We start from the raw sequence: 26,606 nt of genomic DNA, 5'->3' as shown, positions 1-26,606 counted from the left end.
CTAAAAGGATTGGTCACATCTTCAGTGTAATTTTTTCCATTTCACAAATTCATCCCAAGGGCCGGACTGGACCCTTTGGAGGGCCGGATTTGGACCCCGGGACGCATGTTTGACACCTGTAATATAGAGCAATCTGCACGTGTCTTGTGCAACCTCTGAATATTAATTAATTTCCATAAAATTTGGACCGAAGTAATTTGGCCAGATATGGAACCAAATGCAGGGTTCTAATCCAGAGAATCTGAAAACAGTTTCTTTGGACCACCCTACCAACCCCCCACAGGACACATGCATTCAGTGAACAGGGGGGTCTGCTGGTACCTGGGTGCTGTTGTTGGCCTTGGACTTCTTGGTCTGCCGGTTGCTGGTGAAGTAGTGCAGAGTGCCGTACTCCATGAGGGCGGCGAACGTAAAGATGAAACACACGGACACAAACAGATCCATGGCCGTCACATATGAGACCTTGGGCAGGGACTTCCTGGAGATGGTACTGAGGGTGGTCATGGTCAGGACGGTGGTGATACCTGGACACAAAGGACGGAGCAGGTTAGGAACAACAACAAGGCCTTTCAGGGTTCTCAGTAGGTTTTTTTCACAGCGTAGGGGCACCACGTACATGGTAGGAGTTTTGTAGGGGGGTCCGGGGGCATCCTCCCCCAGGAAATGTGTACATGTCTAACTCTGTGAAACACTATTTTCTGCATTTTGAGGGACAAGTTTAGAGGAACGGAGCCAAAGAACCATGTGATATTACCCTTGTGTTTGGTGTTGCACCTGCACTTCGACACAGACATGATCACAGAAAAATATTCACTAGCACGAAATTAGGGATAATGAGAGTGGCACTCACACACACACACACACACACACACACTCACACACACACACACACACACACACACACACACACACTCACACACACACACACACTCACACACACACACACACACACACACACACACACACACACACACACACACTCACACACACACCACACACACACACACAGGCTAAAGTTTAGATCTAATTTTCCACAGGTGATCGGTCCGTTTAACTCCGATAAATTGATTGAAGTCTCATCGTCAGCCAATGAGCGTAAGGCAGGTGATGTTGGTGGGTGGGGTCAGACAATACCAAGGCACACAAAGGGGTGTGGCTTCTATTGTTGTCATTTCCTGTCTGCAGCGCTTTGAGCCAAAACAAAGGAATAGATTTATTCACATTCAAATCTGGTTCTCATTACGCTGGACCATCACATCAGCCAGAGGGGGTCACTGGTACCAAACAGGGGCAAATGGTACCAGTGGTTTTTTGGAAGGTGTGTCTGTGTAGATAATAAAAATGATAGCAGTGTCAGAGTGGTAGCTGTCTGTAAAATATTCACATGTTTCATATACTTAGTCGGTTCCTTTACAGCGCTTTGGCTACACTGACCTTTAAGTGGTTTTCTACTAATATCTTCTGGCAGTTGAAGATATTATTACAAATATGGTCCTAATCAAAAGCCCAGATACAGGCCTTTAAGATAAATATTCATATTCGATGCAGAAAACTTTATTGCAGGAAAACTAGCCACTGGTACTTACCCCTACCCCTGAAATATTTGTGTTTTTTCAGAAAAGTTCTAAAGAAGTTCATCTCAGAAGACAACCACGTAGTTTACAACAATATGTTTGGCTAAATTATTTAGCCTTAGGACATTTCTACATAATGCTTATCTTACATTAGGAATTTATGAATGTTCTAGGAGAAATTATGTGAAAATAATGCAAAACAGTCGAGCAGATACAAATTTCAGCGGTGCGTGCTTTTTAAAGGTTTTTTATGATAGCTTCCTTATTACTCCAGATATATCTATGAAAAGGGTGTCAACCTAAAGTTGGTTTTACTGGCTTTTAGGAAAGACTAGAAAATGTACATTATATCCAATTAAACTGGCAATCTGTACTTAAATTGTTCCCCCTACCCCTTAAATATTTGTTTTTTTTTACATTGACTCTGTTTTGACCTTCATGCTGTGAACATATGGAGCCTTGGGTCCTTGTTTTACTTTGGATGGAAGAGGTAATTATTTTGCATAATTAGTCTTTTCCACAGTTTGGTCATAAGTGACTGTGTACATGTATGTGTTACACTGAACCTTCTGGATCTGCAGATCTGATTGGTTACTTCAATTAGAGGGAACAAAGTTGTGTTTCATTCTGTTAATTCAGGTTCAACTGTTTGGTTTGGTTTCCTTTGCCGTATTCTTTTACCAACTTACTTATGACCTAGAAAACTGTATTTGAGTGTAAAACCCACCATTATGGCATGACCATTATACAAACAGGAGGATATGTTTGTGTTCTCCAAACAGATAAACATCATGTTTAACACATCAGGAGGGTTTGTATGTTTAGGGTTCATTTAGTATTTGAATGTTAACAATGAAAACAGTTCTAGTAAAGTAAACTAAAGCATAATCTGTGGATGACTGAATATTGAAGGAGCTAATCTGTCCCATATTATCTCTAATAATCTGAGTTTAAATTGTGTTCAACAGGAAAATGGCAGACAAACACAGACTGGTGATGATCAGATCCCTGGTGCTCCAACAACCAGTACCACAGCCTCCTGCATAGGCCGGCTCCAAAACCACTGTTCTCTGCAGAACACAGTGTTATTTAAACCAGTTCACCTCCAACATGATAACAGCCCCCCAAAAAAATGTCAGCACAATCTGTCAACACCCCCCCACAACCGCAAAGTATGAAGGGCCCATCCAAAAACACCAAAAAACACCAAAAAAAGTCTACTGGGTCTACTGTGGTACCTGACTGAGTCTACTGTGGTACCTGACTGAGTCTACTGTGGAACCTGACTGAGTCTACTGTGGTACCTGACTGAACCTGACTGAGTCTACTGTGGAACCTGACTGAGTCTACTGTGGTACCTGACTGAGTCTACTGTGGTACCTGACTGAGTCTACTGTGGTACCTGACTGAGTCTACTGTGGTACCTGACTGAACCTGACTGAGTCTACTGTGGTACCTGACTGAGTCTACTGTGGAACCTGACTGAACCTGACTGAGTCTACTGTGGAACCTGACTGAGTCTACTGTGGTACCTGACTGAGTCTACTGTGGTACCTGACTGAACCTGACTGAGTCTACTGTGGAACCTGACTGAGTCTACTGTGGTACCTGACTGAGTCTACTGTGGTACCTGACTGAACCTGACTGAGTCTACTGTGGTACCTGACTGAACCTGACTGAGTCTACTGTGGTACCTGACTGAGTCTACTGTGGTACCTGACTGAACCTGACTGAGTCTACTGTGGTACCTGACTGAACCTGACTGAGTCTACTGTGGTACCTGACTGAACCTGACTGAGTCTACTGTGGAACCTGACTGAACCTGACTGAGTCTACTGTGGTACCTGACTGAGTCTACTGTGGTACCTGACTGAACCTGACTGAGTCTACTGTGGTACCTTACTGAACCTGACTGAGTCTACTGTGGTACCTTACTGAACCTGACTGAGTCTACTGTGGAACCTGACTGAGTCTACTGTGGAACCTGACTGAGTCTTCTGTGGAACCTGACTGAGTCTACTGTGGAACCTGACTGAGTCTACTGTGGTCCCTTTTTGAACCTGACTGAGTCTACTGTGGTACCTGACTGAGTCTACTGTGGTACCTGACTGAACCTGACTGAGTCTACTGTGGTACCTGACTGAGTCTACTGTGGTACCTGACTGAACCTGACTGAGTCTACTGTGGAACCTGACTGAACCTGACTGAGTCTACTGTGGTACCTGACTGAGTCTACTGTGGTACCTGACTGAACCTGACTGAGTCTACTGTGGAACCTGACTGAACCTGACTGAGTCTACTGTGGTACCTTACTGAACCTGACTGAGTCTACTGTGGTACCTGACTGAGTCTACTGTGGTACCTGACTGAGTCTACTGTGGAACCTGACTGAGTCTACTGTGGTACCTGACTGAACCTGACTGAGTCTACTGTGGTACCTGACTGAGTCTACTGTGGTACCTGACTGAGTCTACTGTGGAACCTGACTGAGTCTACTGTGGTACCTGACTGAACCTGACTGAACCTGACTGAGTCTACTGTGGAACCTGACTGAGTCTACTGTGGTACCTGACTGAACCTGACTGAGTGTACTGTGGTACCTGACTGAGTCTACTGTGGTACCTGACTGAGTCTACTGTGGTACCTGACTGAACCTGACTGAGTCTACTGTGGAACCTGACTGAACCTGACTGAGTCTACTGTGGTACCTGACTGAGTCTACTGTGGTACCTGACTGAACCTGACTGAGTCTACTGTGGAACCTGACTGAACCTGACTGAGTCTACTGTGGAACCTGACTGAGTCTACTGTGGTACCTGACTGAGTCTACTGTGGTACCTGACTGAACCTGACTGAGTCTACTGTGGAACCTGACTGGGTCTACTGTGGTACCTGACTGAGTCTACTGTGGAACCTGACTGAACCTGACTGAGTCTACTGTGGAACCTGACTGAGTCTACTGTGGTACCTGACTGAGTCTACTGTGGTACCTGACTGAGTCTACTGTGGTACCTGACTGAACCTGACTGAGTCTACTGTGGTACCTGACTGAGTCTACTGTGGTACCTGACTGAACCTGACTGAGTCTACTGTGGAACCTGACTGAACCTGACTGAGTCTACTGTGGTACCTGACTGAGTCTACTGTGGTACCTGACTGAACCTGACTGAGTCTACTGTGGTACCTTACTGAACCTGACTGAGTCTACTGTGGTACCTTACTGAACCTGACTGAGTCTACTGTGGAACCTGACTGAGTCTACTGTGGAACCTGACTGAGTCTTCTGTGGAACCTGACTGAGTCTACTGTGGAACCTGACTGAGTCTACTGTGGTACCTGACTGAACCTGACTGAGTCTACTGTGGTACCTGACTGAGTCTACTGTGGTACCTGACTGAACCTGACTGAGTCTACTGTGGTACCTGACTGAGTCTACTGTGGTACCTGACTGAACCTGACTGAGTCTACTGTGGAACCTGACTGAACCTGACTGAGTCTACTGTGGTACCTGACTGAGTCTACTGTGGTACCTGACTGAACCTGACTGAGTCTACTGTGGAACCTGACTGAACCTGACTGAGTCTACTGTGGTACCTGACTGAGTCTACTGTGGAACCTGACTGAGTCTACTGTGGTACCTGACTGAGTCTACTGTGGTACCTGACTGAGTCTACTGTGGAACCTGACTGAGTCTACTGTGGTACCTGACTGAACCTGACTGAGTCTACTGTGGAACCTGACTGAGTCTACTGTGGTACCTGACTGAGTCTACTGTGGTACCTGACTGAACCTGACTGAGTGTACTGTGGTACCTGACTGAGTGTACTGTGGTACCTGACTGAACCTGACTGAGTCTACTGTGGAACCTGACTGAACCTGACTGAGTCTACTGTGGTACCTGACTGAGTCTACTGTGGTACCTGACTGAACCTGACTGAGTCTACTGTGGAACCTGACTGAACCTGACTGAGTCTACTGTGGAACCTGACTGAGTCTACTGTGGAACCTGACTGAACCTGACTGAGTCTACTGTGGAACCTGACTGAGTCTACTGTGGTACCTGACTGAGTCTACTGTGGTACCTGACTGAACCTGACTGAGTCTACTGTGGAACCTGACTGGGTCTACTGTGGTACCTGACTGAGTCTACTGTGGAACCTGACTGAACCTGACTGAGTCTACTGTGGTACCTGACTGAGTCTACTGTGGAACCTGACTGAGTCTACTGTGGTACCTGACTGAGTCTACTGTGGAACCTGACTGAGTCTACTGTGGTACCTGACTGAGTCTACAGTGGTACCTGACTGGGTCTACTGTGGTACCTGACTGAACCTGACTGAGTCTACTGTGGTACCTGACTGAGTCTACTGTGGAACCTGACTGAACCTGACTGAGTCTACTGTGGAACGTGACTGAACCTGACTGAGTCTACTGTGGTACCTGACTGAGTCTACTGTGGTACCTGACTGAACCTGACTGAGTCTACTGTGGAACCTGACTGAGTCTACTGTGGTACCTGACTGAGTCTACTGTGGAACCTGACTGAACCTGACTGAGTCTACTGTAGAACCTGACTGGGTCTACTGTGGTACCTGACTGAGTCTACTGTGGAACCTGACTGAACCTGACTGAGTCTACTGTGGAACCTGACTGAGTCTACTGTGGAACCTGACTGGGTCTACTGTGGTACCTGACTGAGTCTACTGTGGAACCTGACTGAACCTGACTGAGTCTACTGTGGTACCTGACTGAGTCTACTGTGGAACCTGACTGAGTCTACTGTGGTACCTGACTGAGTCTACTGTGGAACCTGACTGAGTCTACTGTGGTACCTGACTGAGTCTACTGTGGTACCTGACTGGGTCTACTGTGGTACCTGACTGAGTCTACTGTGGAACCTGACTGAACCTGACTGAGTCTACTGTGGTACCTGACTGAGTCTACTGTGGTACCTGACTGAGTCTACTGTGGAACCTGACTGAGTCTACTGTGGTACCTGACTGAGTCTACTGTGGAACCTGACTGGGTCTACTGTGGTACCTGACTGAGTCTACTGTGGAACCTGACTGAACCTGACTGGGTCTACTGTGGTACCTGACTGAACCTGACTGAGTCTACTGTGGTACCTGACTGAGTCTACTGTGGTACCTGACTGAGTCTACTGTGGAACCTGACTGAGTCTACTGTGGTACCTGACTGAACCTGACTGAGTCTACTGAGGTACCTGACTGAGTCTACTGTGGAACCTGACTGAGTCTACTGTGGTACCTGACTGAGTCTACTGTGGAACCTGACTGGGTCTACTGTGGTACCTGACTGAGTCTACTGTGGAACCTGACTGAACCTGACTGGGTCTACTGTGGTACCTGACTGAACCTGACTGAGTCTACTGTGGTACCTGACTGAGTCTACTGTGGTACCTGACTGAGTCTACTGTGGAACCTGACTGAGTCTACTGTGGTACCTGACTGAACCTGACTGAGTCTACTGTGGAACCTGACTGAGTCTACTGTGGTACCTGACTGAACCTGACTGAGTCTACTGTGGTACCATGACTGAACCTGACTGAGTCTACTGTGGTACCTGACTGAGTCTACTGTGGAACCTGACTGAACCTGACTGAGTCTACTGTGGAACCTGACTGAACCTGACTGAGTCTACTGTGGTACCTGACTGAGTCTACTGTGGAACCTGACTGAACCTGACTGGGTCTACTGTGGTACCTGACTGAACCTGACTGAGTCTACTGTGGTACCTGACTGAGTCTACTGTGGTACCTGACTGAGTCTACTGTGGAACCTGACTGAGTCTATTGTGGTACCTGACTGAACCTGACTGAGTCTACTGTGGAACCTGACTGAACCTGACTGAGTCTACTGTGGAACCTGACTGAGTCTACTGTGGTACCTGACTGAACCTGACTGAGTCTACTGTGGTACCTGACTGAGTCTACTGTGGTACCTGACTGAACCTGACTGAGTCTACTGTGGTACCTGACTGAACCTGACTGAGTCTACTGTGGAACCTGACTGAGTCTACTGTGGTACCTGACTGAACCTGACTGAGTCTACTGTGGTACCATGACTGAGTCTACTGTGGAACCTGACTGAACCTGACTGGGTCTACTGTGGTACTAAGTCTGTTTGATACAGGAGGACCAATAGAAACCAAAGCAGCCGTGGAGAGACAACTGCAGGTCCAGCCCAAAGCTGCAGGATTCACTAGAGGCATGGACAGCAGCCTGATCTGGAGGATCTGTGAGACCCCAGTCCAGTCCTGACCTGGAGGATCTGTGAGACCCCAGTCCAGTCCTGACCTGGAGGATCTGTGAGACCCCAGTCCAGTCCTGATCTGGAGGATCTGTGAGACCCCAGTCCAGTCCTGACCTGGAGGATCTGTGGGACTCCAGTCCAGTCCTGGCTGATATTTGACCTTCTAGGCATGGCTGGGGCATGGCTGGGGCGTGGCTGGGGCATGGATGGGGCATGGCTGGGGCGTGGCTGGGGCATGGATGGGGTGTGGCTGGAAGCCCCCCCATTGCAGTGGGAGGAAGAGCCACAGTACAGACAAATGAGGGCTGTGGTCTGGGGTGACACGGTGGTGCAGTGGATAGACCTGGTGCCTCACAGACAGAAGGTCCCGGGTTCCATTCCTGGGTGGGACCTTTAGTCCATGGGGGTGGGACCTTTAGTCCATGGGGGTGGGACCTTTAGTCCATGGGGGTGGGACCTTTCTGTGTGCAGTTTGCATGTTCTCCCTGTGTCTGCGTGGGTTCTCTCCGGGTTCTCCGGCTTCCTCCCACCATCCAAACATCAGTTCATGTGTTCATCTAAGTTGCCCACAGGTGTGAATGTGAGAACATTCAGTCCTACGATGAACTGGTTACATGTGCAGGGGGAACCCCGCCTTCACCCCTGTGTAGCTGGGATAGGCTCCAAGAGACCCCCCAGTGAGGGTTCAGAAAATGAATGTACAGGGTTCCACACAGGGAAAATGGTTCCACAGAGGGAACGGGGTTCCTCAGAGGGAACATGGTTCCACACAGGGAACATGGTTCCACACAGGGAACATGGTTCCACAGAGGGAACATGGTTCCACAGAGGGAACGGGGTTCCACACAGGGAACATGGTTCCACAGAGGGAACAGGGTTCCACACAGGGAACAGGGTTCCACAGAGGGAACAGGGTTCCACACAGGGAACATGGTTCCACAGAGGGAACAGGGTTCCACAGAGGGAACAGGGTTCCACACAGGAAACATGGTTCCACAGAGGGAACGGGGTTCCACAGAGGGAACATGGTTCCACAGAGGGAACAGGGTTCCACACAGGGAACATGGTTCCACAGAGGGAACAGGGTTCCACACAGGGAACATGGTTCCACAGAGGGAACAGGGTTCCACACAGGGAACATGGTTCCACAGAGGGAACAGGGTTCCACACAGGGAACATGGTTCCACAGAGGGAACAGGGTTCCACAGAGGGAGCATGGTTCCACAGAGGGAACAGGGTTCCACACAGGGAACATGGTTCCACAGAGGGAACAGGGTTCCACAGAGGGAACATGGTTCCACAGAGGGAACAGGGTTCCACACAGGGAACATGGTTCCACAGAGGGAACAGGGTTCCACACAGGGAACATGGTTCCACAGAGGAAACAGGGTTCCACAGAGGGAACATGGTTCCACAGAGGGAACAGGGTTCCACACAGGGAACATGGTTCCACAGAGGGAACAGGGTTCCACAGAGGGAACATGGTTCCACAGAGGGAACATGGTTCCACAGAGGGAACAGGGTTCCACACAGGGAACGGGGTTCCACAGAGGGAACAGGGTTCCACACAGGGAACATGGTTCCACACAGGGAACATGGTTCCACAGAGGGAACAGGGTTCTACAGAGGGAACATGGTTCCACAGAGGGAACATGGTTCCACAAATCCAACTCCCAGAGTTTAACAGAATGAAATGTCAGAGGAACTACAGAGTGAATAATATGTGAATAAAGTGTGACGTGCACATGTAGAAAAGTCTTCCTTAAAGTCTGTGATGGACGCACCCTTAAATCCTGTATTTATCTTTATTATTTCAGTGTTCGGTTCTATTTGTCTGGAACTCAAACCTGTATTTGGCTGAAAAGTGGGTTCAGAAAATAGACACTGTGTTCAACTAGATGTACTGTTCTGAACTTCTGTCTATTTCCAGTTTTTAGCCGATAACTGAGTTATTTTTCTTAAATCCCCTCATTTTCCCTCATATTTCAGCTGATACAATAACCTATGAAGTCCATATTCCAGGGACGCTGGAAAACACCAGAAAAAGCCGTCTGTGGACACTTCAGACCTCATTATATGTGACTTTCTGGGTTAAAATGAGCGTTTTTGGTGTTTTTTGATGGACCCTTCATACTTTGTGGTGGGGGGGGTCAAACGTTGATGGATTTTGCTGAAATTTCTTTGGGGGGGGGGGGGGGGGGTATTATCATGTTGGAGATGAACTGGTTTAAATAACACTGTGATCTGAAGAGAAAAGTGATGTTTGAGACGCCCTACTCCTGCATCATTCACTACAAACTTCAAACCTGTGCAACCCAACCAGATGATGAGGAAGAAAGTGAAGTGGACATATGGAGTGAAGACCAAACTGATGAACCTGATGATGAAATTATTCTCACAATCTGAAAAACTGGAACATACTTTCATATACAAGCACCACGTTGTCTCAGAGGTTTTCACAACGTGCAGAGTGGTGATTCATAAAGACAATTCCTAATCAGTGAAGTAGGTCTGTTAACCAGTGGTTTGTGCCATGTTTCCATGTTCTCCTGTACATGTGGAAACTTTCCCCTTCTGTCATGTGTACAGATCAGTAAATATCAGCTGAACACTGTGGTCCCTGTGTACCATGTGTTCTTCATTAGTGTTATAATGCTTTGTACAAAAAAGAGCTTCATGTAGAATTTGTGGATAGTTTAAGAGAAACAAAGACAGATTCAATTGTAACTAGACAATTTCCACACGCGGAAATTGTGAGAGGGGCTCGGGGGTTGGGGGGGGGGGCACGATATCGGTTCTTTTCCGCGGTCATTCACGACAACAGGTCCCGCACGCGATCGCAAGGTCGTGTCCACGTTCAGGCCAAAGCGGCGCACAGCCGAGGCAAATTTCTGGGACCACTAGTTGGCGCTATGAATAAGATTCAATATCGCTGTGTCATTTTGTTCGAGGTGGGAACAACATCAACCAGGTCTAGTTTGGTGGAGATGGGACCAAATATGACAGAGTTACTGTGTGGGACCACTAGGTGGCACTGTGGGCCAGATTCAGTATTTTGTTCAGAGCCGTGAGCAATATTAACCACGTCAAGTTTGGTCGTGATCGGACAAAAATGACAGAGTTACCATCGGGGACCACTAGGTGGCAGTATGAGTCTAAGCTGTTACTGCACTCCCTTACAGAGGACCATAAACCTGCAGCCCCCCTACAGAGGACCATAAACCTGCAGTCCCCTACAGAGGACCATAAACCTGCAGCCCCCCTACAGAGGACCATAAACCTGCAGTCCCCCTACAGAGGACCATAAACCTGCAGCCCCCCTACAGAGGACCATAAACCTGCAGTCCCTTACAGAGGACCATAAACCTGCAGCCCCCCTACGGAGGACCATAAACCTGCAGTCCCCCTATAGAGGACCATAAACCTGCAGTCCCCCTATAGAGGACCATAAACCTGCAGTCCCTTACAGAGGACCATAAACCTGCAGCCCCCCTACGGAGGACCATAAACCTGCAGTCCCCCTATAGAGGACCATAAACCTGCAGCCCCCCTGCGGAGGACCAAAAACCTGCACCCCCCTACAGAGGACCATAAACCTGCAGTCCCCCTACAGAGGACCAAAAACCTGCAGTCCCCCTACAGAGGACCATAAACCTGCAGTCCCCCTACAGAGGACCAAAAACCTGCAGCCCCCCTACAGAGGACCATAAACCTACAGAGGACCATAAACCTGCAGTCCCCCTACAGAGGACCATAAACCTGCAGTCCCCCTACAGAGGACCAAAAACCTGCAGTCCCCCTATAGAGGACCATAAACCTGCAGCCCCCCTGCGGAGGACCAAAAACCTGCACCCCCCTACAGAGGACCATAAACCTGCAGTCCCCCTACAGAGGACCAAAAACCTGCAGTCCCCCTACAGAGGACCATAAACCTGCAGTCCCCTACAGAGGACCATAAACCTGCAGTCCCCCTACAGAGGACCAAAAACCTGCAGCCCCCCTACAGAGGACCATAAACCTGCAGTCCCCCTACAGAGGACCAAAAACCTGCAGTCCCCCTACAGAGGACCATAAACCTGCAGCCCCCCTACAGAGGACCAAAAACCTGCAGTCCCCCTACAGAGGACCATAAACCTGCCGCGCCCCTTTGGACCAAAAACCTGCAGTCCCCCTACAGAGGACCATAAACCTGCAGTCCCCCTACAGAGGACCATAAACCTCCAGCCCCCCTACGGAGGACCATAAACCTCCAGCCCCCCTACGGAGGACCATAAACCTCCAGCCCCCCTTTGGACCATAAACCTCCAGTCCCCCTTTGGACCATAAACCTCCAGTCCCCCTTTGGACCATAAACCTCCAGCCCCCCTTTGGACCATAAACCTCCAGTCCCCCTTTGGACCATAAACCTCCAGTCCCCCTTTGGACCATAAACCTCCAGCCCCCCTACGGAGGACCATAAACCTCCAGCCCCCCTTTGGACCATAGACCTCCAGCCCCCCTTTGGACCATAAACCTCCAGTCCCCCTTTGGACCATAAACCTCCAGTCCCCCTTTGGGCCATAAACCTCCAGTCCCCCTTTGGACCACAGACCTCCAGTCCCCCTTTGGACCATAGACCTCCTCTGTACCAGTGGTGAAATAATCACTTTTCTGGATAAAAACATTAATATTGAATCAATACTTCTGATTTTTCCTTGAATATTTTTTTGTTCAAATTCAAAATAACTTAAATAACTGAGTCTGCACCCAGTCCAAGACCAGCACTGTCTTCTACTGGCCCTGGTGAACAGACCTGGTACCGGTGCAGGACTGGTGAACAGACCTGGTACTGGTGTAGGACTGGTGAACAGACCTGGTACCGGTGCAGGACTGGTGAACAGACCTGGTACCGGTGCAGGACTGGTGAACAGACCTGGTACTGGTGCAGGACTGGTGAACAGACCTGGTACTGGTGTAGGACTGGTGAACAGACCTGGTACTGGTGCAGGACTGGTGCAGGACTGGTGAACAGATCTGTGGTTTGGCCGGGGGTGGGGTGGGGGGTGGTTGGCGGTCAGCTGGTTTCTTTTAATACTGTTTGGACGGGAGGGGGGGGTGTTGGACAGTTTCTTATAATACTGTGGGGGGGGGGGGGTACAGTATGGGTCCGTGCTGCTTGGACTGGGCGTCGGTGGAAGGTAAACTTCAGACTCACTTCCTTTTCTCCATCTGCTGCGTCTGTGTAAACATTCGTTGGAGTGTTCAGGACCTCTGCCTGTTCTCTTCTACATTACACTTACTAGCATTGGCGTCGTACCCGTGGCTAAAACGCCCTCCTGTGGTGTAACATCGTTCAGATGATTTTTTTGTGTACATTTCTGGTGTGGTGCATTAGTGTAAACGCTGGTAGTAGACACTCATGCTGGATCTGGACACCCCTAGTCTTGGGGGGGGGGCAGTGGATACCACCTTCTACTGTATTTGAATGTGACTGCAGAACCAGTTTGGACCACAAGCCTACATACGACACATTTAACCCTTTCATGCAGGAATTATAAGAACCTTAATCAAGATTTTTTCCTGAGTGTTTTTATTCCTATTTAGGCATGAAAAAGCAATGCCACTGAATGTTTTTATCAACCTATTTTTCATGGAGTTACAAAAACGTCCACTCAGCTGGACACCATGTGTTAAGAAACGTGTTTAAAACTCATCATCAGAAAGTGATAAACTGTGTGAAAACTATGAAATAAAAACATTTTTAATGCAGCTTATCTGATGTTTTCTCACGTTTTATCATACTCTAATACTAGCTTTTACTCATTTCATGGAGATAATACATAAAAAAAACAAAAAAACTTTTTGTTTGAGAACATGTTAGTGCAGATCAGGTTTATCTGGAACAGCACAGTTACAGTAATGTTCTGAATGTCAGTGTAGATGATGCATGAGCATCACTGTGCTGGTTGAGATCCTCCTGAGACCCAGGAAAGTGAACATTTTTAGCTTTTTTACAATACACACTTATCTTGATTGGAAACTACACAATGCAAGTTTGCAAAAAGTTTTCATTTTAAAAATTATTTTCATTCATTTATTTTTTAATGGAATGCACTTTGCAATGAAGAGCAGTTTTTTTTTTTTTTTAATTAAAACTGTCAAACTGTAGTCCCCTACAGAGGACAAAAATGTACTGACGGGTCTCAGGAGGACATAGAATTAAAACAACTAAACCCATGAATATACAGAACAGCTGGAGAATACGTCCACTGGAGTGAACACTGTGCATGAAAGGGTTCAAGTCCAAACTGGTCCAAACTGGTTCAAACTGGTTCAAACTGGTCCAAACTGGTCCAAACTGGTCCAAACACACAGATCACCACTAAACTTTAATCATTTCTTCCTTGTGCCAGTATCAACATTTCCTGAAAATTTCATCCAAATCCGTCCAGAACTTTTTGAGGTTTTCTTCTAACAGACAAACCCCCATGAAAACCTGACCCCCATCGTTCCTGGTTCTTGTGGACTTCCTGTTCCCACAGTGGTTTTAACAGAACCCTGAACAGAAGGGGACTCAAACCTAGGGATGTTCGAGCTGGGACCGCATCCTTATTGATCCAGAAGGAGACCCAGGACAGGACCACGATCATACTGCAGGGTATGTAGGTCTGGATGGTGAAGTAGCCCATCCTACGACTGAGGTCGAAGAAGATGGTCAAGATGACGTACTCCCCTGAAACAGAACCAGAACCAGAACCAGGGTGGTCAGAAAAACAGAACCAGACAGAAGAGTGGTCAGAAAGTACAACACAATCCAGAACACTGGTCTACCGGTCACATGGTTCCACTGGTCTACAGGTCACATGGTTCCACTGGTCTACAGGTCACATGGTTTCAGTGGTCTACAGGTCACATGGTTCCACTGGTCTACAGGTCACATGGTTCCACTGGTCTACAGGTCACATGGTTTCAGTGGTCTACAGGTCACATGGTTCCACTGGTCTACAGGTCACATGGTTTCACTGGTCTACAGGTCACATGGTTCCACTGGTCTACCGGTCACATGGTTCCACTGGTCTACAGGTCACATGGTTTCACTGGTCTACAGGTCACATGGTTCCACTGGTCTACAGGTCACATGGTTTCACTGGTCACATGGTTTCAGTGGTCTACAGGTCACATGGTTCCACTGGTCTACAGGTCACATGGTTTAACTGGTCTACAGGTCACATGGTTCCACTGGTCTACAGGTCACATGGTTTCACTGGTCACATGGTTTCAGTGGTCTACAGGTCACATGGTTCCACTGGTCTACAGGTCACATGGTTGTCATATCAGTCCCTGGACTTTTTCTTGTTTTGTGTGTTTCCTGTTTTATTTTGTTAGTTTCCCTCATGTGTCTTGTCTGGTGTCTTTACTTCCTCTTTGTGTTCACCTTTGCCCTGATTACCTGCCTCCTCCCTGATTGTCTCCACCTGTGTCCAATTGTCTTCCCGCCCTCTTGTGTATTTAAACCCTGTGTTTCCCCCTGTTCGTTGCCAGTTCGTTTTCAACCCTTGGTGTGATTACTTACCAGCGTTTTTTGATCCTGCCTGCCTGTTGTGACCTGTTTTGCCCCTCGACCTCCGACTCTGCCTGTTCCTCGTCTGCCTGCTCGTCTGTCTTCGACCTGGTTTGTCATCACACCTGAGTATACGCCTGACCCCTGTCTGTTCCTCTGCCTTGGTGCCTTTTCCTGGTTTGACCCCTGCCTGAACTACTGGTACGTGAGCCTGCCTGACCCTATGTACGTTTGCCTGTCTGATAGTCTGCCCGTGTATGACCTGGTCTGTCCACTGATTCTCCTTTGCTCTCTCCTAGTCGGGTTCCCCTCGTGTGCTCCCGACCTGGGCCGTAACGAGGTTCACTTAAGATCCGAAGCCGAGACGATTCCCCATCTCAGTCCAGCTGAAGATACATTCATTACCATTCTGTGTGAACCTGTTACTCTGATTATTTCTAATAAATCCATTTTAATTGTACTCCTGTCTGAGGGTCTGGCATCTGGGTCCAGTACTTGTACAATCTGTCCTAACAATGGTTTCACTGGTCTACAGGTCACATGGTTTCACTGGTCTACAGGTCACATGGTTTCACTGGTCTACAGGTCACATGGTTCCACTGGTCTACAGGTCACATGGTTTCACTGGTCACATGGTTTCAGTGGTCTACAGGTCACATGGTTTCACTGGTCTACAGGTCACATGGTTCCACTGGTCTACAGGTCACATGGTTTCACTTTGTTCATTAGTTTAACAATTAATCTGATTCAAATATGGAACGTGTAACACATTTAATGTCTGGTGCAGATCATTTGTAGAATTGCAGACCAGTGTTACTTGTAGAATCAACTCTGAGAGTAACTCCTACAGAAGGGGTGTTCAATCCAGTCCTGGAGGGCCGCTGTCCTGCATGTTTCAGATGTTTCCTTCTTCCGTTGTTCTCATTCTTCTGCAGAGCTGGATGATGAGCTGGTCATTAACTGAACCAGGTGTGTTGAAGGGGGACACATGTACCACATGCAGCCCTGGAGGACTGGATTTGAAAACCCTGGTCCTAAAGGAGTGACCAGATCTGTTCGCCTCTCACCTGACTGAGTGTGAGCCACGTCCGAGGAATTCCTCAAGCCCACAAATGCAAACTGGTACAGTCTCCAGTAGCGCTGGTCCGCCACCTCCACCGCTCGCCTCTGCCACCGATACATGATCTCATTCTTTGGATATCCATCTGAGGAAAACCCAGACACAGCCCACATCAGTCCAGAGCGGTCCTTCTGCACTGAAGGTCCATCAGGAGCTGATCCTCTGGCACTAACATGGCACCATGAACAGGCAAAGGGATGGAACTGACACCAACAGTCTCACAAAATTAGTGCTGAGCAGCAATTAAAAATTTTAATCGCAATTAATTGCATGGATTTCTGCGATTAATCACGATTAATCACATAGTTATATGGGGGGGTTGCCGGCATCAACAGCATGTATTTCCTTTCAGTGATATTTTAGACTGGAAGTACTCCGCTGATAAATATAATTGCACATGTCAGTGCTTCTTCTCCCCCCCACGATCTGAAGACATTTCAAATGAAAATGTCCATGGAACAGACCGCTACTGTTACACATGTTTATGTCCACACAGGTTTATTTACACATGTGAGTGATTGACAGGAGTCTTAGTCCCACTAATCAGTACTAATACTAATAAGCCCAATAATATGTGATGTTCAGTTGTTCAAAGTAAACAAAGGGGGCCCTCTAGTGGTGGGAATAAGTGTCACTAACGTATGTTTTGTCCTTGCAGTGTTCCCGTAGTCAGTTCAGACATAAGAAGGAACTAACAGACACGTTTCTTTCACTCTGTATGGCCCCAAAAATGTTTGCCTGTGAGTATTTTCTGTTCAGTTGTTGTCAGAATGAATAGTATCAAATATCTCTGATGTGAACCTTTGTTGTTGGATAAAAAGACGTTGTAAATCTTAAGTTAATCTGTAAATGCTAATCGTTAGTGTCTATGGATTTTCCCATTCAAGTTAGCATCGAGTTAGCAATCTTTTCCCCATTCATTTAAATGTATAATGCCATGTAAATGTACTAAGGCAGTGAACAGAACTCAGACAGATTTAGTTTGTATGTGTCAGTTTTACAGTGAGTCTACAGGAACAGATTTGGACAAAGGTTTTGGGCATCCGTCTTTTCTTGGTAAACCTGTTGTCTATCTGCAGCTAATCGCTACACGCACACAAGCAGAAGAATAGGAGTTAGAATAAAACCGCATTAACGGGAGACTGAAAAAATTGTCGGTGTTATTTAATGAATGCGGTAACGCGGTAATAACGCATTAACTTGCCCAACCCCAGTGTGTGTGTGTGTGTGTATATATATATATATATATATATATATATATATATATATATATATATATATATATATATATATATATATATATATATATACAGGGTGGGGAAGCAAATGTACAATATTTTGAGGCAGGGATTGAAAGACAGTGTATGACCAATTAGTTTATTGAAAGTCATGAGAATTTATTTGCCACAAGAAAATGTCCATAATAGAAAATGTTTTTATTCTATGTGTCCTCCTTCTTTCTCAATAACTGCCTTCACACACTTCCTGAAACTTGCGCAAGTGTTCCTCAAATATTGGGGTGACAACTTCTCCCATTCTTCTTTAATAGTATCTTCCAGACTTTCTGGTAATAGTTTTGCTCATAGTCATTCTCTTCTTTCTATTATAAACACTCTTTATGGACACTCCAACTATTTTTGAAATCTCCTTTGGTGTGACGAGTGCATTCAGCAAATCACACACTCTTTGACGTTTGCTTTCCTGATTACTCATATGGGCAAAAGTTTCTGCAAAGGTATGGATAATAGTGTTAGGTATGATTATGACATCAGTATATGTTTGGGTTCAAAACAACTGACGTAGTGTCTGCTGAGAAAAAACAACTAAATGTTCATTGTACATTTTGCTTCCCCACCCTGTATGTATATATATATATATATATATATATATATATACACACACACACACATATATATATGTATATATATATATATATATATATATATATATATATATATATATATATATATATATATAAATGCCTGTGGGAAGTGCCACAGAAGTGCCAGTGGCTCTTTATGGTTTAAACCAACTCACTGTCAACGGGGGTCCAATGTCTTTGAATGTTTAGGTGTAATTTTGTGAGACTGCTGTGGTTCAGAGCTTTGTCTTCAACCCATGAAATGGACCAGCATTAGAACAGAGTGGAACATTCAGAAGAGGAGAAAGCACACATGGACAGATGGACAGATGGAGGATGGCACAGACATGATGGATCCCATCATTCATGGAGTCTGTCCAAGGGGATGGGGGGGTGGGGGGGTGGCCCCCTCTGCACCGGTGGAGCATGATGGTGGTTCATACAGGGTTAGAAAGGACAGCCGCAAGCAGATGGGCCTGGTACTGAAGACAAGGAACAGGGACAGACATACAGGAACCCAGAGGAGGCCCCAGTGGAGCCCCCCCCCCCCCCCAGAGGAGCCCCCAGAGAACCCCCCAGAGAACCCCCCGAGGAGCCCCCAGAGAACCCCCCAGAGGAGCCCCCAGAGAACCCCCCAGAGAACCCCCCAGAGGAGCCCCCAGAGGAGCCCCCAGAGCTGCCTATGTTCAGGTGTAGATGACAGGTTGTTAAATGGAAGGTACATGTGGTTCCACCTACAGCTGGAGAACTCCAGGGGACAGGAGTGTTCATCCATGGGAAAGTTATGCAGCTTAAGGTAACACTCCGCATTAATAGTCAACCTGACGAAAACAGAATGTGACAAAGAAAAAACAAGACTCAGCATGGCTCCGCCTCCCAACAGTGACTGAACATGAAGGTCAAAGGTCATCAGTCCAGTGCAAAAACCATAAGGGCTGGGTTCAACTGTGGACGACCCAAAACCACCCAAAACCAGCCATGAACAGACTAATGCTGCGTTTCCACTCTGTGGTATCGGTAAACTCGACTCAACTCGGCCTGTTTGCGTTTCCATTACGAAAAAGTACCTGGAATCTGGTACCTGGTACTAGTTTTTTGGAATCTGGTACCTGGTACTAGTTTTTGTACTCTGGTACCTGGTACTAGTTTTTTGGAATCTGGTACCTGGTACTAGTTTTTTGGAATCTGGTACCTGGTACTAGTTTTTGGAATCTGGTACCTGGTACTAGTTTTTGGACTCTGGTCTGCTGAGGTTCCAGGACTGGGGACCAGATACTAAAGGTGACACTGTGTAAACACTGCAGACCTCTGATTGGTCAGAGTGGTGTGTGTGCCCCGCCCTTTTCCAGTAAATCTGTCAGTAGGTGAATCCACATGATGACAGTCTGTAAAACTACACCATGGTTTGTCCAGGAGGTTCAGACGCAAACATTCAGCAGGAGTTTGACCAGACAACAGGCAACCAGTGAGTTTAACAGCAACTGTGAGCAGAGCACACAGAAGGAACGCACCGCATCGCTATGACGACCAGGGACTGGAAAGAGGGAGGATCTGGAATGGAAAGGGTCTGGAATAGGACCTGGTACCAGAGTGGAAAGGGTCTGGAATAGCACCTGGTACCAGAGTGGAAAGGGTCTGGAATAGACCTGGTACCAGAGTGGAAAGGGTCTGGAATAGGACCTGGTACCAGAGTGGAGTCAAGCCGAGTTGAGCCGGTTCCATGTAGTGGAAAGGCAGCAAATAGAAACACAAACAACACATATTACAGAGGAGTGGGTCTGTCCATGGTCAGTATGTGGGTGGTCAGTCCATGGTCAGTCTGTGGTCAGTCTGTGGTCTGGGTCCTACCTCAGTGTGTACATGACTCTTCCTTTGCTCCACAGTCTCAGGAGGCGGTTCGGGTCAGTCCATGGTCAGTATATGGTTGTGGTCAGTCTGTGGACAGTATGTGGTCAGTATGTGGTCTGGGAGTCCTGGTGGTCCTACCTCAGCGTGTACATGACTCTTCTGTTGCTCCACAGTCTCAGGAGGCTGTTGGGTCAGTCTGCGGTCAGTTTGTGGTTGTGGTCAGTCTGTGGTCAGTCTGTGGTCCTACCTCAGGGTGTTCATGACTCTTCCGTTGCTCCACAGTCTCAGGAGGCGGTTGGGTCAGTCTGTGGTTGTGGTCAGTTTGTGGTTGTGGTCAGTCTGTGGTCAGTTGGTCAGTCTGTGGTCAGTCTGTGGTCCTACCTCAGGGTGTACATGACTCTTCCGTTGCTCCACAGTCTCTGGAGGCGGTTGGGTCAGTCTGTGGTTGTGGTCAGTTTGTGGTTGTGGTCAGTCTGTGGTTGTGGTCAGTCTGTGGTCAGTCTGTGGTTCTACCTCAGGGTGCACATGACTCTTCCGTTGCTCCACAGTCTCAGGAGGCGGTTGGGTCAGTCTGTGGTCAGTTTGTGGTTGTGGTCAGTCTGTGGTCAGTTGGTCAGTCTGTGGTCAGTCTGTGGTCCTACCTCAGGGTGTACATGACTCTTCCGTTGCTCCACAGTCTCAGGAGGCAGTTGGGTCAGTCTGTGGTTGTGGTCAGTTTGTGGTTGTGGTCAGTCTGTGGTCAGTCTGTGGTTCTACCTCAGGGTGTACATGACTCTTCCGTTGCTCCACAGTCTCAGGAGGCGGTTGGGTCAGTCTGTGGTCAGTTTGTGGTTGTGGTCAGTCTGTGGTCAGTTGGTCAGTCTGTGGTCAGTCTGTGGTCCTACCTCAGGGTGTACATGACTCTTCCGTTGCTCCACAGCCTCAGGAGGCGGTTGGGTCAGTCTGTGGTTGTGGTCAGTTTGTGGTTGTGGTCAGTCTGTGGTCAGTTGGTCAGTCTGTGGTCAGTCTGTGGTCCTACCTCAGGGTGTACATGACTCTTCCGTTGCTCCACAGTCTCTGGAGGCGGTTGGGTCAGTCTGTGGTTGTGGTCAGTTTGTGGTTGTGGTCAGTCTGTGGTTGTGGTCAGTCTGTGGTCAGTCTGTGGTTCTACCTCAGGGTGCACATGACTCTTCCGTTGCTCCACAGTCTCAGGAGGCGGTTGGGTCAGTCTGTGGTCAGTTTGTGGTTGTGGTCAGTCTGTGGTCAGTTGGTCAGTCTGTGGTCAGTCTGTGGTCCTACCTCAGGGTGTACATGACTCTTCCGTTGCTCCACAGTCTCAGGAGGCGGTTGGGTCAGTCTGTGGTTGTGGTCAGTTTGTGGTTGTGGTCAGTCTGTGGTCAGTCTGTGGTTCTACCTCAGGGTGTACATGACTCTTCCGTTGCTCCACAGTCTCAGGAGGCGGTTGGGTCAGTCTGTGGTCAGTTTGTGGTTGTGGTCAGTCTGTGGTCAGTTGGTCAGTCTGTGGTCAGTCTGTGGTCCTACCTCAGGGTGTACATGACTCTTCCGTTGCTCCACAGCCTCAGGAGGCGGTTGGGTCAGTCTGTGGTTGTGGTCAGTTTGTGGTTGTGGTCAGTCTGTGGTCAGTTGGTCAGTCTGTGGTCAGTCTGTGGTCCTACCTCAGGGTGTACATGACTCTTCCGTTGCTCCACAGTCTCTGGAGGCGGTTGGGTCAGTCTGTGGTTGTGGTCAGTTTGTGGTTGTGGTCAGTCTGTGGTTGTGGTCAGTCTGTGGTCAGTCTGTGGTTCTACCTCAGGGTGCACATGACTCTTCCGTTGCTCCACAGTCTCAGGAGGCGGTTGGGTCAGTCTGTGGTCAGTTTGTGGTTGTGGTCAGTCTGTGGTCAGTTGGTCAGTCTGTGGTCAGTCTGTGGTCCTACCTCAGGGTGTACATGACTCTTCCGTTGCTCCACAGTCTCAGGAGGCAGTTGGGTCAGTCTGTGGTTGTGGTCAGTTTGTGGTTGTGGTCAGTCTGTGGTTGTGGTCAGTCTGTGGTCAGTCTGTGGTTCTACCTCAGGGTGTACATGACTCTTCCGTTGCTCCACAGTCTCAGGAGGCGGTTGGGTCAGTCTGTGGTCAGTTTGTGGTTGTGGTCAGTCTGTGGTCAGTTGGTCAGTCTGTAGTCAGTCTGTGGTCCTACCTCAGGGTGTACATGACTCTTCCGTTGCTCCACAGCCTCAGGAGGCGGTTGGGTGTTGTGATCCAGTGTGCGTCAGATTTGCGTGAGTTTCTGAAGAACGTGTCTGGGATCCAGATTTTTCCGACCATGTTACTGTTGAGCATGAGCAGCTTCATGGAACTGTTGAACTTCAGTCTGCTGTCGTACCACGTCTGAGCGAAGAAGATGTCGATGGTGTACTCCTGTGACAGACACAACAGGCAAACAGTCAGGTCAAGAAAAGCAGGAACTGAGTGGAACAGAAATGACACAGAGGTGGAATGGTTTTAGTATAAAAAAAAAAGAGTTCTCACCATGTTGATGGGGTCCACTGGTCCAATGCTGTTGATGTAAACTGCTGTTTCAATGACAGTCGGTCTCACTGAAACACAAATGTCAGGTTTAATGTTGGTTCTGAAAAGCCTTAAAAGGACGAATAATAATAATAATAATAATAATAATAATAATAATAATACATTTCAACAGGTGAATTCATTTTGAACAAATGGAACAAGGACTATACATCAGTTCAATTAAACAAATAAATAATGTAACATTTGTTTATCATCCAGCCTCTGGACCAACACTGGAGAATAATTCAGGTTAGGACAGGGTGAACTGTGTGGGGTTAGGGTTAGGACAGGGTGAACTGTGTGGGGTTAGGGTTAGGACAGGGTGAACTGTGCGGGGTTAGGGTTAGGACAGGGTGAACTGTGCGGGGTTCCTCAGGGTTCGGTTCTTGGTCCTCTCCTTTTTTTGATTGACATGAATGAACGTCCTATGGTTTGTATAAATGCCCCGCCTCTCTTTAAAATGTGAATCCACTGATTAAAGAAGCAGATGAAGAAGTGTCAGTTTCAGATGACTCCACCGTCTGTAAACACCCTGAAATCCTATTTTATGGTGTTTTGTAACAAAAATAAGAAGTAGAACAATGTAAACAATAAAGTATTCATCGATAACTTTGAAATCCTTCGGGTTTGTATTTTTAAATTCTTCGGTGTTCTAGATGATAAATGGAGTTCAAACCCCACATTCATCTGGTCTGTAAAAAAGACAACAACATGAAGTCCATGTGGATCAGAGTCTGTTCATTGATGAATTATTCCTGTTTATTGATGTTTTTATTTCTTTTTGCTTTATTGATCCTTCCATTATTTATTGCAGGACTGTAACACCTGTCCCACTGACCTAATTCCAAAGCCGTTTGTATGAATGATCCTCTGTTCGAACAGACTGGACTCATCTGATCCTGTCTGTCATGTCAATGTTCACCACGCCTGTGTCCAAATATGGTCACTTCACTCATGTCTGAACCAAGGTTCTAATGGTTTTGGATTTTTCATTCTAGTTCAGTTTTATTTAGTTTGGGTTGTTTTTCTCTAATTGACTTTGTTTTGTTTTTAGAGCAGGTTTGATAGTTTGTATCAGTTTGTGTTTGTTCTAAATGCTTAGTTTTACTTTAGTTTTTTTGTATCTTTTATCTTTATCACCGTATTATTCAAATAAATGTGGTACAAGACTTTCTCCCAACATTAGTTTCAGAGTGCCATCAGCTAAAATTGCTAGAGCGAAATAAATTGATTTCGTATCAATCCGACATTGACAAAGATGAAAACGAAGGGAATTTTATCCATAATTTTAATCCGTTTTAGTTTTGTAAACACACAATACAGTTTCAGTTAGTTCTGTTTTTTTCTTTTAATTACACTTTTTATTTATTTCAGTTAATGAAAATGTTTTTACAATTCTAGTTTTGGTCGTTTCGTTAGTTTTCATTAACGATAATAACCTTGGACTGAACTGAACTTCCATCAACATCTACTTCATCATTAAAACATGTAAGACTTCGTATGGTTTGATGCTTATTTTGTACTTTTAATTCTTCTTTTGAATGTTCTTTTTGTTCTTCATTTCTTTTTTCAGTCTGCTTTACTTACTTGTATTTACATGAGTCTTTTTGGTTTCCATCCTCTCCTGCATAATGGTGTTACCTGCATGTTCATTCATGTCTTTTTTCTTCATGTTGTTTGTGATGTGCAGACCCTAACCCTACCCCTACCCCACTGGACCCACCTCTCTAACCCTACCCCTACCCCACTGGACCCACCTCTCTAACCCTAACCCTACCCCACTGGACCCACCTCTCTAACCCTAACCCTACCCCTACCCCACTGGACCCACCTCTCTAACCCTAACCCTACCCCTACCCCACTGGACCCACCTCTCTAACCCTACCCCTACCCCTACCCCACTGGACCCACCTCTCTAACCCTAACCCTACCCCTACCCCACTGGACCCACCTCTCTAACCCTAACCCTACCCCTACCCCACTGGACCCACCTCTCTAACCCTACCCCTACCCCTACCCCACTGGACCCACCTCTCTAACCCTAACCCTACCCCTACCCCACCTCTCTAACCCTACCCCTACCCCACTGGACCCACCTCTCTAACCCTAACCCTACCCCACTGGACCCACCTCTCTAACCCTACCCCTACCCCACTGGACCCACCTCTCTAACCCTACCCCTACCCCACTGGACCCACCTCTCTAACCCTAACCCTACCCCTACCCCACTGGACCCACCTCTCTAACCCTAACCCTACCCCTACCCCACTGGACCCACCTCTCTAACCCTACCCCTACCCCTACCCCACTGGACCCACCTCTCTAACCCTAACCCTACCCCTACCCCACTGGACCCACCTCTCTAACCCTAACCCTACCCCTACCCCACTGGACCCACCTCTCTAACCCTACCCCTACCCCTACCCCACTGGACCCACCTCTCTAACCCTAACCCTACCCCTACCCCACCTCTCTAACCCTACCCCTACCCCACTGGACCCACCTCTCTAACCCTAACCCTACCCCACTGGACCCACCTCTCTAACCCTACCCCTACCCCACTGGACCCACCTCTCTAACCCTACCCCTACCCCACTGGACCCACCTCTCTAACCCTAACCCTACCCCATACACTCACCTCCTATGTCAGGTCTCAGTTTGTTGTCGTATCCCTGCAGTAGTTTGTTCAGGATCAGAGTCACATCACTCTCATAAACCTTTGGAGATAAAACCCAGGTCTTATTGATGGGAACGTCTTCATAGTCCTCCTCCTCCTGTTTACTGGGACCAAAGGCAGAACTGCAGAAGAAAAGAAGAAGAGGAAGAAGAAGAAGAAGAAGAAGAAGAAGAAGAAGAAGAAGAGGAAGAAGAAGAAGAAGAGGAAGAAGAAGAAGAAGAAGAAGAAGAAGAGAGTGACAAACACATATAGGCATCGACCCGAACCTGAAACCGAACCCTTTCCATGTGTTCTTATTTTCCTGGTTCTGGTTTTGGTCTAAATGTTGAACCTGAACTAAATTCATTGTTCATATCTTTAGTGGACTCTTTGCATTTCATCTGAGGGGGCTGGACTGGACCGTCTGGGGGTCTGGCTACACCTGTAGACTCAGTAACAGGATCTGAGGACATTTACTGGTCCATCTGTGGCTCTGATGGTCCATCTCTGGTTCTGATGGTCCATCTGTGGTTCTACTGGTCCATCTGTGGTTCTGATGGTCCATTTGTGGCTCTGATGGTCCATCTATGGTTCTACTGGTCCATCTGTGGTTCTGATGGTCCATTTGTGGCTCTGATGGTCCATCTGTGGTTCCACTGGTCCATCTGTGGTTCTGATGGTCCATTTGTGGCTCTGATGGTCCATCTGTGGTTCTGATGGTCCATCTGTGGTTCTACTTGTCCATCTATGGTTCTGATGGTCCATCTGTGGTTCTACTGGTCCATCTGTGGTTCTGATGGTCCATCTGTGGCTCTGATGGTCCATCTGTGGTGCTACTGGTCCATCTGTGGTTCTGATGGTCCATTTGTGGTTCTACTGGTCCATCTGTGGTTCTGATGGTCCATTTGTGGCTCTGATGGTCCATCTGTGGTTCTACTGGTCCATCTGTGGTTCTGATGGTCCATCTGTGGTTCTACTGGTCCATCTGTGGTTCTACTAGTCCATCTGTGGCTCTGATGGTCCATCTGTGGTTCTACTGGTCCATCTGTGGTTCTGATGGTCCATCTGTGGTTCTACTGGTCCATCTGTGGCTCTGATGGTCCATCTGTGGTTCTGATGGTCCATCTGTGGTTCTACTGGTCCATCTGTGGCTCTGATGGTCCATCTGTGGTTCTACTAGTCCATCTGT

At 47.5% G+C, this 26,606-nt stretch overlaps 1 protein-coding gene across 1 annotated transcript in view; it reads right to left on the bottom strand.

Moving 5' to 3' along the window:
• Positions 1 to 26,606, bottom strand: part of gabrg1 (gamma-aminobutyric acid type A receptor subunit gamma1) — a 30,481-nt gene that overhangs the window by 1,473 nt on the left and 2,402 nt on the right. The window contains exons 2-8 of the mRNA XM_030129627.1: positions 25,400 to 25,560; positions 22,723 to 22,790; positions 22,391 to 22,611; positions 19,106 to 19,188; positions 16,454 to 16,591; positions 14,406 to 14,558; positions 322 to 524 (exon numbers count right to left, since the gene is read on the bottom strand). Of these exons, the coding sequence (XP_029985487.1) occupies positions 322 to 524; positions 14,406 to 14,558; positions 16,454 to 16,591; positions 19,106 to 19,188; positions 22,391 to 22,611; positions 22,723 to 22,790; positions 25,400 to 25,560 (1,027 nt within the window). The remainder of the gene's footprint in view (positions 1 to 321; positions 525 to 14,405; positions 14,559 to 16,453; positions 16,592 to 19,105; positions 19,189 to 22,390; positions 22,612 to 22,722; positions 22,791 to 25,399; positions 25,561 to 26,606) is intronic.

This window comes from Sphaeramia orbicularis, unplaced genomic scaffold (genome assembly GCF_902148855.1).
Source record: "Sphaeramia orbicularis unplaced genomic scaffold, fSphaOr1.1, whole genome shotgun sequence".
Lineage (NCBI taxonomy): Eukaryota > Metazoa > Chordata > Actinopteri > Kurtiformes > Apogonidae > Sphaeramia > Sphaeramia orbicularis.
Note: the sequence above shows the minus strand (reverse complement) of the source record. Positions and strands in the feature narration are given on the sequence as shown.